Below are 14,409 nucleotides of genomic sequence, written 5' to 3' on the forward strand. Positions count from 1 at the left end.
AAGTCATGGACTGCAGTTTGTGCTTAAAGAATTAGACACATCCAGGACATGGGACTGAAACTATTGCATTCTCTGGTGTAAACACGGGGAGGTTGAGAGTGCCAAGAAGGCTCTGACTTGTGGTCAGGACATGGGACATGTTTTAAAGGAATATTCCCCCTTTACCCAGACATGTAATGGGCCAGAAGAGCTCTAAGGAATTGCCTCCAGAAACGTTTGATTTTATGGGAAAAAAAATGTGGACCAAAAAGCAAATGAATGGATTGAAGATGTACATTTTCCTGCAGGGTTTTACAAAAACATTAAGGTCATTCATTTCAATCTGTAGTCCAACTTTACTTTCATTATGCAACCCCAATGTAGTCTTTAATACTGACTGTTCCTGCAGTCTGGAAGAAGAGTGAAAGTTCCACCGTCTGATTTTGGGGATGACTTTGATTTAAGATGCACCAGTAGATTAAACTTTCTACTCAAAGATTCCTAAAGGAAAAATGTATATTGACACACCACCTGGATTTTCTTCCAATGTTTGCAGCTTCCTGTGTCTTACCTTTTTGCCTATGCTATTAGGATAAGATTTCCCTGGATAAAACTGAGAAAGCATTTTTAATAATTACATCTTTATTCAGATGGCATGATTTTTACAGTCGTGTTTTGAAGTTCATTCCAACTGGTGGCTGAGTGACCTGAAGCTTGGAGAGGCCACTGAAATCCTAGAAAGAGGAAACAAATGGGAGTTTAATATAGATGTATTTCACTCTGTAAGACGCTTCACTTGTCTGCATAGACTGACTGCAACAGATATTAAAGGTCAGAAATCTAATTTTAACTGGGGTTTGAGTTAAACTACCTGCCATATTTTGAATAACTTTAATGAGGTTTTAGATTTCAGGCTCACCAGCATCTTGAGCATTTCTTTAGTATCTGGATCCACTTCGATAATCTCCTGGTCCAGAGCTGAAATCTACAGGACGAGGAAGAAAAAAACATGAGTCTTCTGTTGTGTGGCCTCACAGCCTTGTCCACTAAAGTCCAGATGCCAGATCGATGTTTCCCAAACGCATATACATCAGCTCGAAAGTAAAGCGAAAACGATCGCCAGCTATTTTTAGATTTGGACTAAAAAGAGAAAGACACTATAAAAAAAAAAAAAATCTCTGGGGGTGAGAATATCTAACCCAACTGCCCATTCAAAATCTTATAGTTCAACACAAGATCGTCTGTGAACTAATAATCCCTGGTTCACACGGCAGGATTTTATGCCAATTTTTGATCCGATCTTCCAACATGCCACAATCATCACAATGGCTCTAAAGGTCATATGAGATATTCCTGCCATGTGTGGAGCATCTAGACTGCTCGGAAGGACGTTGGGCCGGCTTCGATCTCAAATTGTGGATATTCAACATGTAGGATCGTCTTGTCCTGATATCCTACCATGTGGGGTGGACAAACGAGCACGCAGCCTGTCGAATGTGACGTGGAGCGAATCAGAAAGCGAGGTGACAGAAACACGGAGGGGAATTGCACTGAACCCACGTTTGATCTCGTGAGCGTTTACGAGATTTCCGATCTGACATCTGAATGTTCGTGAGTGAAATCTGTTCGTGTGTGGCGTGTTGTGCTTGCTGTGTGGCTGTACACCACACACACTGTAGGACCAAACCTGTTGTATCTATGATTCTTTATTGTCAAGTGTGGGGTCTCTCAGGTTTTTGAAAATTAGCCGACAATTTTAGAATCTTGCCGTGTCAACTAGGCGTAAGCTTAAGACAAAATCGATTCCAGACCTCAGGGACATAGTTGTCCCTCCTCTCCCGCTCCTCCTCCTGCAGCTTGATGGAGATTCCTCTTATTGGACCGTGCTGGATGCGCTTCATCAGATGCGTTACATATCTGAGACACAAATCAACACATGGTTACAAAAATAAACTTGAACAAAACCACTTTGGACTTTACCATTTTATACTTGCCAAATCTAAGTATTTATAAGTGCTGTAGTTATGGGTGTGGAGCCCTGAGTTTCCCATTTTAATGCAGATTTAGATGTTGGAATAACCCCATGATAGGGGTGGACGACATACCAGGATTAGATGGTGATGACTGGCTATGTGTTAGAGAATATATACTGGAATTTTTGGCCTCTTTAAATCTGAAAGTCCACTGTTTTTGTACACAATTTACCCAAGGAGACCAACAATTTCCTGTTCTGTTAAAAGGATAACTGTGGCAATAAACTGTCTTACATCTGGAAGAAAAATCATTTTGAGCCACAAATCTGAAAATTATCCAAGCTATTAAAAATCTGTTTAGATGGAAAAACCTTTCCAGTCTAAGGTTTAACATTTCAAAACATAAAACATTATCTGTTCCTTAGCGGTCCTGAAGATGAAAACACATTCAGCAGCAGCATCTTCTGTAGAACTTCATCAGTCCATCCCATCACTCTGCAGGAGGTCAACCACTAAACGTTTCTGTCCAGTGAGACGTTTCAACAGCCAGTGATGATCTGGGGACCCATGTCATCTACTGGTGTTGGTCCAAAGTCAGAGCAGAAATCCACCAGGAGATTTTAGAGCGCTTCATGCTTCCTTCTGCTGACAGGCTTTATGGATAGGCTGACTTCATTTTCCAGCACACACTGCCAGAGGTACCAAAAGCTGGGTCAATGACCATGGAGTTACCGTGCTTGACTGGGCACCACACTCACCATTCCAGGTGATGCAGGAGCAGAAGATCACGTTTTTCTTTCTGCGTCACACGTTCGTCCAGCCTGCAATCAACCTCGATCATTTTACATGATCAAATAAGTTTGTTCTTAAAATGATTTCACCCCCATCCAGCTTCGAGACAGAAAAAGGAGCAGATCCACACACTAATAACTAATAACATCTATAAACCACCAACATACAAATGAAAGAGAGAAATCTTTACACACCCTGCAACTTTGTTGCGCAGAGGCTTGCTGGGGATGATGGCGATCTCCTCACACACCCTCTTATTGGTGTGGAAGTCGTTGCCTAGTCGTGTGTAGTACTTCTCAATGATGACTCTGGCGGCCTTCTTGACCGTTTTGGTCCTGACTCGTCCCTAAAGAGAAACAAGAGTCAGAGCACATGCAAATAAATTTTGTATTTTGACTTAAAAAAAAAAAGAAACCCATTTCATGGATTCACAGCACAGGAAGTGATATCAGTCATGGCTCTGTTTATCTTCATGATTATGGCTTACAGCTAATGAAAATATTCAGTTTTACAATTTCACGTAAAGAGTTAACACAGATGTGACAGAATACTAAAAAGTATGTCAACATATAAATACAATATATGCACTTGCACAATACGTGGGCTCCTTTTGGATGAGTTACTGCATCAATGCAGCGTAGCATGGAGATCAGCCTGCGTTCAGGAAAGACCAGGGCTGATTTACTAGCAGGATTCAGCCGTTTTCCTTCCACTCACATTTCTATCAATATGCTTTGATACAATAACCGGCTTGTTTAGCAATGACCTTCTGTGACGTGTAGAGGGTGTTGGTCACCGTCTGCTTTTAGGTCAGTAGTCTTTCCCCTTACTGAGTGGCTGATAAGACATTTCTGTATAAAAATCGTTTTTATTGGTCCTGCTATATTATGACTGTTTTCATTAGCCATCAGCTTTAAAAAATGTATCACTGCGTAGAATGAATCTATATATCTGTATTCAATTAAGGAAATGAATGAGCTTTTCCACAATATTTCAATTTACCAAGAAGCATCCAGAAAGTAGTCACACTACAAAGACTTTTAGCATGTCCCAGTTTAAACAGCAGCACACAAGCTAGTTAAACACGTTGTTTTTACCAAATAATAAAAGGTTAGCTTTAGTAGATGTGCTACTATACTTAATTTAGAAAATCATTTTTAGTCATATCAAAAATTCTTCGCGATGATTTAATATGCAATAATAATATGCTTTTGTTTGTAAATAAAATGACTAGGTTTTGAGTCCATTACTTGCAAATCAGATGCGACTGTTATTTTCTGAGCCTGCCGCTTATCATAAAAAAATATTAGGAGAAAATGTTTAGAACTGCTTCTCCAGCTTAATGATAGCAGGGACGCAGTTTACTTGTTTTGTGTGTTTTTTCCGCTGCTAAAGCTAGCAAATTCTAGTCTTCGGTGGTATTTTGAGCGTGTGAATCGGACTGGATGTTGGTAGTTCTTAGTGAGGACTCAGGTACGGAGGATTGAAGAGGATTGTGCCCGAAGCTGAAATGAAAAGCTCCCTGTGGTACCCACCATGATGGCTCTGACCGGTGGAAAAGAAACATCGCCTAGTAACACCGGATGTTTATAGTTATGGACTGCAACAGGTGCGATCCTGCTGAAACCACCATCACCACCTGGTGGCGGGAGGACAGAACTACGTGGGGGACACTGAAGGCTGATGAAGGGTTACCTCCCTCTGTGCTTTTTGTGTTCTTCCTTCTTTCTTCCCATATTTTAAATCCAGATCCTCCTCCAACTGCAGTAGCAAAATATTTGAACCATATGTATTAAAACTGCATGGATTTCAGGAAAGTTTGCAACAGCAAAGCACAGAAGCATATGGTGTGAAGAGAACTTTGGCAGAACCTGTGAATACTTGCTAGGGTTTACTAATGCCAGCTGATTTGGGACTTTAACTGTAACCATGTGCTCAGATGAGACTGAGCTTTCTGACAACAAACACTCTAGGTGAGTCTGGATGAAGCCCCACATGCACCCTGTAAAGTACGGTGAATTACCTGTGATGCTGTGGGCCCGTTTCTCTTTCACAGCCCTGGGAACCTGGTAGAGAGTATAGCATCACGATGTCTTTATCAGAAAACTGGGTCATCACTGGGTCTTTTAACAGCATACTGATCCAAAACACATCTCCAAATAAACATAAATGGTTCAGACGGAATCAGTCTTTTAAAGGCATCTCGGACCACAGACCTAAACTTTGCAGAATACCTTTGGGATGAGCTGAAGAGAAGCGGACATAAATGAGGACAAAGGAGCGTGGAGGATCTATGATCATTTGTAAAAAAAAGAAAAAAAATGTTATGTCTCTGAATACTCCAACCTTGGGAAATATTAAAACAAGAAGCTCCGCTATTGGCAAAACTGGGTCTTGCAAAGGTTTGACAGCAGACATACTAACTGCCACCTGGGATTTTGTTAAAAACTTGCTTAACACACTTGCTTACTGAAATTTTCTGACTAAAGGTTTAATTCCTCTAAAGTATGTGTGAGATTATGCTATAAATGTAATCAGATATATGTTATTTTAAGTCTTTTCACATTTATACCATGGGTGGCACGTTTGTTGCTTGCATCTTCATTAGCTTGAAAAATATTCTGAAAAATCACAAGAAATCCGAAAAAGGTGGACAGATCTTTTATTTTACATAAAAAGGGTGCAAATTGGAATTTCCCTTTAGGTGCGGAGGGAATAAAAAGTGATTTTTAGAAGGTTCATGTGTGAGACACCATTTCATATGAATCCAAGAAAAAAAACAAAAACAAAACAGTCATCTCAGATAAAAAGGCAATTTACCTTTCTGCAGCTTAAATATATGAAATCATTAAAAAAACCAAAATGTGGGTCCTTCATATTTGAAGCCCTTGACTAACTCATTCAAATACATTTTTGGAGTGACATTCATATTTCAGCACAATAATATTTATTTACAGATTAAGGATTTCTCTTAATCACAGCTCTAAAAAAAACGTAGAGGGATGGATAGATTTTTGGAGCTGTACAATTTGATTTTCCACAGTCTGAGAAAAGAAAAACAGAGAACACTTTATTTTTAATAGAAATTCCCAACAAAGACTACAATTGTGAACTCTGTACAATTTACAGTTCAAATAATCAGCACAATATTGCGGTAAATATCACCTCTCGCTCAAAGAAATACATACAGTAACTTAAACGACCCTACAGTACAGCAATGAGGAAAACAAAAGTGCCAGAGAACCCAAAAAGACCAAAGCTGATCAATCATGCGCTCATTTGCTTTGATTAACACACGTATACACACACACACACACACACACAAAAGCCATAAACCATAAACCCCGACTAACATGAACAGAGTCAGAACAGAAATGGAATGTGTTGCAAAAAGACAGAAAAGTGTTTTATTTCGCGAGGAGTAAAAGCTGCATCGTCTCACTGGTCCTACAGTAAGACAGCCCAACGGGTCAGAACATCGCAGAAGAGACCGTTCCACTTCTCTCTGCAAGCCATGCAGATACAGATCACACAGAGTACTCTTATATCGCTCTGTAAGAGACCCAAAGAGAGTAATATAGCTATATATACCAGCTCAGACGGAAGCTAAAGACCTAGAGGTGAAACAGCAGATGCTGCGAAGATGCTCCATCACAAACTCAGCTGGGAAACAATGAGCTTCATCCACAAAGTGGTGGGTGTACCTCCTTCTTTTTGGATTTAAGACAGAACGAGTCATTAACCACTGCCTGGTATGGCACCAAGCCGCGCTCCTCTGCATGACGATAGGCAACACATTCAAGGACACAGGGTAGAGTGAGAAACAAAAACATTCATCTCCATATTTTCCTGGCTAGTAGTAGTAGTCTCGGAAATGGCACTCTGGGAATTCCGGGCTGGGAGCAGAGAAGGCTAATGAGAAATCTGTTTAGCTCGGGAAGCAGGAGAGACATGGATCCAGCTGCCACTGAAGCCTTTACACGGCCGCGTCACAGGTTTGGTGCCTGATCCGGACCTCAGCCGACACCAGATTGAAGTACGCTGTAATGAGAGTATCACAGAGGCAAAGAGGTGACTTTAATCTCTGTACCGACACCTACAGCATCCCCAGGTGCCCTGCACGACGGACAGAAATGAATATCGGTCATTCAAATAGCTTCTTCTCCTGCCGTTCCCATCAAATCCTTAACATGGAGTTACTGTGAACAAAGGAAGCAAGAACAAGCAAAACAAGTCCTATAGATTTACATATTCAAGTACTTTTGATAACACAATAACTTAAGCCCCCAGAGAAAGTGATGCAGCAGGGAGGGTAAAAACCAAACCAGGCTGTACAGTGTAAATACAGGTCCTTCTCAAAAAATTAGCATATTGTGATAAAGTTCATTATTTTCCATAATGTCATGATGAAAATTTAACATTCATATATTTTAGATTCATTGCACACTAACTGAAATATTTCAGGTCTTTTATTGTCTTAATACGGATGATTTTGGCATACAGCTCATGAAAACCCAAAATTCCTATCTCACAAAATTAGCATATTTCATCCGACCAATAAAAGAAAAGTGTTTTTAATACAAAAAACGTCAACCTTCAAATAATCATGTACAGTTATGCACTCAATACTTGGTCGGGAATCCTTTGGCAGAAATGACTGCTTCAATGCGGCGTGGCATGGAGGCAATCAGCCTGTGGCACTGCTGAGGTCTTATGGAGGCCCAGGATGCTTCGATAGCGGCCTTTAGCTCATCCAGAGTGTTGGGTCTTGAGTCTCTCAACGTTCTCTTCACAATATCCCACAGATTCTCTATGGGGTTCAGGTCAGGAGAGTTGGCAGGCCAATTGAGCACAGTGATACCATGGTCAGTAAACCATTTACCAGTGGTTTTGGCACTGTGAGCAGGTGCCAGGTCGTGCTGAAAAATGAAATCTTCATCTCCATAAAGCTTTTCAGCAGATGGAAGCATGAAGTGCTCCAAAATCTCCTGATAGCTAGCTGCATTGACCCTGCCCTTGATAAAACACAGTGGACCAACACCAGCAGCTGACACGGCACCCCAGACCATCACTGACTGTGGGTACTTGACACTGGACTTCTGGCATTTTGGCATTTCCTTCTCCCCAGTCTTCCTCCAGACTCTGGCACCTTGATTTCCGAATGACATGCAGAATTTGCTTTCATCTGAAAAAAGTACTTTGGACCACTGAGCAACAGTCCAGTGCTGCTTCTCTGTAGCCCAGGTCTGGGGAATGCGGCACCTGTAGCCCATTTCCTGCACACGCCTGTGCATGGTGGCTCTGGATGTTTCTACTCCAGACTCAGTCCACTGCTTCCGCAGGTCCCCCAAGGTCTGGAATCGGCCCTTCTCCACAATCTTCCTCAGGGTCCGGTCACCTCTTCTCATTGTGCAGCGTTTTCTGCCACACCTTTTCCTTCCCACAGACTTCCCACTGAGGTGCCTTGATACAGCACTCTGGGAACAGCCTATTCGTTCAGAAATGTCTTTCTGTGTCTTACCCTCTTGCTTGAGGGTGTCAATAGTGGCCTTCTGGACAGCAGTCAGGTCGGCAGTCTTACCCATGATTGGGGTTTTGAGTGATGAACCAGGCTGGGAGTTTTAAAGGCCTCAGGAATCTTTTGCAGGTGTTTAGAGTTAACTCGTTGATTCAGATGATTAGGTTCATAGCTCGTTTAGAGACCCTTTTAATGATATGCTAATTTTGTGAGATAGGAATTTTGGGTTTTCATGAGCTGTATGCCAAAATCATCCGTATTAAGACAATAAAAGACCTGAAATATTTCAGTTAGTGTGCAATGAATCTAAAATATATGAATGTTAAATTTTCATCATGACATTATGGAAAATAATGAACTTTATCACAATATGCTAATTTTTTGAGAAGGACCTGTACATCTAAGAAGCAGGTTTACATACTGACTCATCTACAACAATCTAATGAAGCAGGTCCACGAACCGCCCAATCTGACACTCTTCTGAGTGTTGGTTCATCTTACACTGACACGTGTCTGTGTGCAGAGGGAAGAGGGGTGAACGGAGGGGGGGTCATGGCACTAAATAAGGAGCGGGCGGAGAAAAAACAAAACTATTACTAACAAATTCCCTGCACCCTATAGGAAGATCGCAGCAGAAATGGCAGCTACAATTAAAGTAATAAGCACGTTCAAAGTGGGCTATTTTTAAGAAGGCAGGGTCTTTTCTGGGAAAGCCGGGGTCAACAAATGTAGTGCAGAAATAATCAAGCTTTGTTTCATCTACCCTCTTTCCCTATAAAACCAGGGCCAACTGGAATGGAAACAAAATTTGCATCGGACAAATTCACATTAGCATAAAAGGAAAACAAAAAAGGAAATTTGCTGTTATGATAGGCAAGGTGAGATTTTGTTTCAAGGCATTCCTCCGAGCCTCATTCGCACTGCCGCCGAGGTTCTGTTCATCTCAGCCACGGAGGAGAGGGAGCGGGGGTTCAGCAGTGATCCCGAAGTCGAAACAGGTCTTTGCAGCACAGGGGTAGGTGGTGGTGGTGGGGTCTTCACATAGAGCAGATTACACATCATCGCGCGTTCAGTTTTGCCTTTTTTTAAAAAATGGGAATACATTTCAGTGTTAATAAGAGAATCTGTGACCGGCCTTAATGGCTGCAAAACAGTCTCTGCTTTGGGTTTCGTTATTTGGAAATCACACACAACTCTCACAACCGTGCTGTTAACTTACTATCCAAGAGGCAAAACAATGTGGTGATCAGTCGGGTTGGTGGAACCAGGTTAAGGCATTGGACAAAGCGGTTTTAGAAGCGGTGGCTCTCCAGAGCATAATCGACTGTCCCTCCAGAGTAGCGTCCCCTGATGTCTGCTGTGGTTACAGAGTCCATAAAAACCTTCCTGAACTGAAATCAGTTTTTCCTTTTCCCAAACACCTGCTCTTAACTGCGACTTCTTTCCCATGCACTGGAGAGGTTATACAAATACTCCAGGCATTTACGCATCTGCAGATACATTCAGTGTGTATGTAAGAATTAGTAGGAAAAGTAGTAGCAACGGAGTGATAAATAGCATACATTTTTTTTCCTTCAAGCCTTATCTAAAAACGTCATCATCTCAAACAGTAAAAAGAGACTGTAGTGTTTTTCGACATAGATGCTTCAACAAAGCAGCGTGAGCAGAAAGGACATCCTGTAAGAACGGAGGGACGGAGACGTCTCTGATCGTCCCAAACGCCAGGGCCAGGATGGCTGTCTCCGAGAGGATAGGAAACCCGGGGACTGCTGTTCTTTCGCTAATACTTTTGCCTCCTCGAGTTTTCAGTTTTTAGTCCTGCATCAGAAATGATCCAAAAACAAAATAATAAGTGTCAGAATGAGTCGGCTAATAAACGAGGGGCGCGACGAGACGATTTGGGAAGTGAATCACGTCGTGAAACAATGGGACCCGACAGGCTGATGGCAGCAAGGTTCCACAGGAAGATCTGTCTCTTCCTTTACAAAACACCAAAAAAACTGGACAAAACAAATGGCAACAATGATGAGAGAAAACTATTTGGTTGTCATGGAGAGAAAAGAATAACTGGGAGGAGGAAGTAGGATGGGTATTAAAAAAAATCCCATCACAAGACATGTTTCCTGTACATCTCCATTAACCAGGTCTGTTTTACTGGTTCTGCCCAAGAACAATTCAATCAGAATCTTTCAGTTGACTCCCTTTTACTCTGAGTGGGACCTTCCAGGCTTCTGAAATCACAATCAACTGTAGCTGGACACGAGGAACATTTCAGTCTGGTCCTGGGTCATCATTTGTGCCTCGGCGAGTTCTTCTTCCGTTTTCGCCTGAAGAAACAGCAGCACCTGCAGACAGAGATTACGTTAAAACCTACGTATGAGAGGCTCCACATGATGCAGAGGAGGTGGGCTGCTTCAGTAACAGTGGTACAGCTTGTAAGAGCTAAAGATCAGGTCAGATTTCCCTTTTAGAGGTTGGCTTAAAAATCACTTTAGCATCAAGATCAAGGTGAAAGCACTGCCATCCACTGCGTGTCTGGATGCTTGTTTACCTCAACTGTCATGCACAGGTGCATCTCAATAAGTTAGAATATTCTCAAAACATTTATTTCAGAAATTTATTTCAAAAAGTGAAACTCATAAAGATTCATTACACAAAGTGCTACAAATGTGTTTTCTCACAGCGTTAGATTTAAAATCATTATCGCCGTATTATGGCCTACACAATCATGGGAAAGACAGTGGAGTTGACAGATGTCCAGTCATTGACATCCTCCACAAGTAGGGTAGTTCACCAAACGTCAATGCCAAACAAGCTGACTTTGCACAGTGAGCTGCTTCTAAACGTATGGATGGAGGTTGAGTGGAAGGAAAAACTGTGGTATAAAAAAGGTCCACAAGCAAAAGGGATAACTGTAGCCTTTGGAGGATTATGAGGCAAAGTCAAAATAAGAATTTGGTGGGGATTCACAAGGCATGGGCTGTGGGTGGAGTGGGTCCTTCAAGAGCCGCCACACGCCGACATGTACAGGACATGGACTACCACTGTTAATTCATCGTGTTAAGCCAATCCTGAACCAGGAGTGTCATACCTGGACTAAATAGAAAAAGGACTAGATTGTTGCTCTGTGGTTCCATTGTATTTATTTGAAAATCAAGGTCCCAGGCTCTGGAAGAAGAGTGTGGAGGCACATAATCCAAATTGCCTCAGCTCCACAGTCGGTGATGTTTTGGGGCTCCTTGTCATCTCCTGGTGTTGGAGATGTTCCACTGTGTTTTATCAAGTCCAAACTCAGAGCAGCCTACTACCAGGATGTTTAGAGCACTTCATGCACCTGCCCTCATTGCCAAAATGATCAAAACTGATTGACCATTGTATCACAATGGTCGATTGGGCAGCAAACTCGCCATACCTGAACCCCTGAGGGAACCTATGGAGGTTTGTCAAAAGGATGATGAGAGACATCAGCCCCAACAATGCTGGGCTGAAGCCACTTGAAGAGCAACCTGAGCTTCATCCCTACAGAACCACAGGCTGATCTCCATGCCATGCCGCATGAATGCAGTAATTCGAGCAAAAGGAGCTCCAACCAAATGTTCAGAGCATGTACGGAACATTGATAAGCTTCTCAGCAGTATTTTATTTTTATTTTTCCTATGGTAGTATTCCATTTTTTCTAAGCCACAACCATAAAAATTAACTGAAACAAAGGCTACGAAGTATGACTGTGTGTGTAATACATCTATACAAGCTTCACCTTTGAATTGAATGACTGTAATAGTCCAGCTTTTTAATGATATTCTAACTTACTGAGATGCACCTGAACATGTGACAAGAGGCCACAATGACAACCTGCTGCAGCAGTGATTCTGGGGGACATTTCCTGTATACAAAATAAAAGAAACACACACGAAAAGCACCAGACATGGCAAGCCTGAACGGCCAGTAAAAACATACAAAGACAAGACATAGGACAGCGAATGGGTTCCTTCACTTTTATTTAACAAACGCTAAATAATGATACCAATAAACAAATAAGCCTAGAAAGAAGCTACAGAGATTACAGAAGCCGAAAAAGACACTGGGGTTACCTATTCTCAGTCTCTCCAGTTTATTGATCTTCAATCAGTACTAATATTATAATATGCAGCAGCACTAGTTGAAACATATTTAACTTAAAAATAAATAAAAAACTGCACTGTTCATTTATTATCTCTTAGGTTCAAGGCACTACTGCACCAGTGAGAGTCTGCTTGAATTATTAACTCCACTGGGCCCAGCCTAGGCTGGTCCACTCCCTGTCCCATGAGTATGATGTGGACAAGCAGAGAGGGACTCACCACAGGTTGAGCATTTTCACGCAGCTACAGAAGAAGAGAGAAGAAAGAGTGTAAAGAGAAAAGAAAGATAGATTAATACAGTACGACTAGGTTGACGGTAGTCGGCGCACACACAAACACCACACACAGAACACAGGTGGACGCTGAGAGGGAAAGCTGGAGAGATTAGAGGAAGGATGGATACAGAAACAGGGACTTTTCAAAGAACAGCAAAGTACTCTGTCTGATCTGTACTGTCGCTGTTAAGCTGCTTATTATTCTTTTAAAACCCACACTGCAAAGTGTTCAGTGTTCTATTGTCACATCTACACTGCAGTCGCCTTCTGAATGTTTCCATCTGGACAGACGCTAGAAGATTAATCATCCAAACAAAAGAAAAACCATGTTAACCTGGCTGATTATAACACCAAACTGTTCAGTGAAAACCGAAACACCTCAGCAAATACCAGTAAACTGGATTTTACTGGAAGAACACCCGCTGCAGGGTTAGATACTGCCTTTATCCATGAACAGTTTTAAATATTTTACTTAAAAAGTTACTATTCCTGTTTTTTTTATGTGAGCACCGTTGGAAAGTTACAGAACCCGAGTCTTTATCCTAGCTGGTACCGATTTCTGGTTTTCTTCAGCGTCTGACCCGTCCAGTTCAGTGATTCAACACGAGAGAAAAATGATCTGTATTAAGATCATTAAAGATGATCCCCACTTCTACAGTAAAGCATGTCCCTGAACTGTACCTGATTTTCATTTAACATAAAAAAGTCCTCCAGGGTACATACTATTGGTTGATGTGTCTATTGACAGATATTAGTGGGATTTCATTAAGAGAGAGGAGAAAAAAAAGATTTTCTAGTATTTGATCACCAGAGACGATTAACAGCAAATAATTTTGTTCATTGCTCCTCACTACTTTCAGTTTGAAAAATAAAAACAGGGAAACATGTTTTATGAAAAAATTCATGGTTAATAATCAGAGACTCGCTGATAAAAGCAATTGGCCAATTTCCATCTTGATCGGGTGATCAGAACTCAAACGTCCTATCATGAATGCGCTGTAACACATTGCGCTTACAGTTTTTAGTGTAGGAGTTGCTACTGCTGGAAGAAGGATCAAAGTTAGCTATTTTCAGTTTCCATGAGGTGTTCAGGATAAAGTAGAGAAGAGACTTCAGAAAATAACAGCAAGGCTAAAAGGAATCCCAAAAAAACTTTGTAGTTTTATGCTTTATCTACATTCACCATGGACTACAATCACAACTGCTGTTTAAGGCTGGTAACGCTAACCTCGCTAAGCATGCTAGCCGCTAGCATGCTTAGCGAGTAAAATGCCAACTCCTGTCTTTCTGTTTTTGACGACTAATTTGGAGAAATTGTCGACATTAACTTGTTGACATTGTATGTTACACTGTATAAAAACTAATTTGTGTTAGAAAAGTCTATATTTGAGCAACATTAATGGAAACAGTTATTTTCAATGGGCTCACATGTGAGGTAATTTATTCATTTATGACATTTTCCTTCATGAATAAATAAAAAGTCAAAAAGCCATCCATACATGCGGTTTTAATTATTCATAGGTTTTAGCTCAGCAGACAAAGCAAAGCTGCTTCAATCATCCATGTTTACATTTCTTAAAGTTTGTTCTAAAGTCTGAACAAAATTAAATCTCAATTTGAGAAGGTCCTAAATAAGCCGATCATCATATCAAACATCTGTGTGAACAAAGCGGAACAAAATGAAGAACCACTGCTGGAGGTTTTTGGGCATGATGCTAATCAAGAATGAAGCATCTCTTTAATACTAAAAA

At 41.2% G+C, this 14,409-nt stretch overlaps 2 protein-coding genes across 11 annotated transcripts in view; both read right to left on the reverse strand.

The window, feature by feature from the left end:
• Window positions 1-603: 603 nt before the first annotated feature.
• LOC124867181 (40S ribosomal protein S17-like) lies at window positions 604-4,365 on the reverse strand. Its single transcript, XM_047363479.1, has 5 exons — window positions 4,280-4,365; window positions 2,939-3,090; window positions 1,791-1,896; window positions 899-964; window positions 604-713 (listed from the first exon to the last, which is right to left on the reverse strand). Exons 1-5 carry the CDS (start codon window positions 4,280-4,282, stop codon window positions 642-644), a joined length of 399 nt encoding a protein of 132 aa, XP_047219435.1. The 5' UTR covers window positions 4,283-4,365; the 3' UTR covers window positions 604-641.
• A 6,094-nt stretch (window positions 4,366-10,459) lies between these two features.
• csnk1g1 (casein kinase 1, gamma 1) overlaps window positions 10,460-14,409 on the reverse strand; it is a 29,343-nt gene continuing 25,393 nt past the window's right edge. For 5 of the 10 annotated variants that reach the window (XM_047364003.1, XM_047364001.1, XM_047364007.1 and 2 more), the window contains 2 exons: window positions 12,603-12,626; window positions 10,460-10,607 (listed from right to left, as the gene is read on the reverse strand). In XM_047364003.1, the coding sequence (XP_047219959.1) occupies window positions 10,553-10,607; window positions 12,603-12,626 (79 nt within the window). In that variant the 3' untranslated portion in view covers window positions 10,460-10,552. The remainder of the gene's footprint in view (window positions 10,608-12,602; window positions 12,627-14,409) is intronic. The other 5 variants (XM_047364010.1, XM_047364009.1, XM_047364008.1 and 2 more) reach the window with 1 other exon arrangement.

This window comes from Girardinichthys multiradiatus, chromosome 4, assembly GCF_021462225.1.
Source record: "Girardinichthys multiradiatus isolate DD_20200921_A chromosome 4, DD_fGirMul_XY1, whole genome shotgun sequence".
NCBI classification, from domain to species: domain Eukaryota; kingdom Metazoa; phylum Chordata; class Actinopteri; order Cyprinodontiformes; family Goodeidae; genus Girardinichthys; species Girardinichthys multiradiatus.

What these genes read in the sequence shown, in the direction of transcription:
- LOC124867181 (XM_047363479.1), bottom strand. An exon ending in CTGCGCAACAAAGTTGCAGG is followed by an intron (nt 1,897 to 2,938) that starts GTGTGTAAAGAT and finishes TTTGTGTCTCAG; the next exon opens with ATATGTAACGCATCTGATGA. An exon ending in AAGAAATGCTCAAGATGCTG is followed by an intron (nt 714 to 898) that starts GTGAGCCTGAAA and finishes TCCTCTTTCTAG; the next exon opens with GATTTCAGTGGCCTCTCCAA.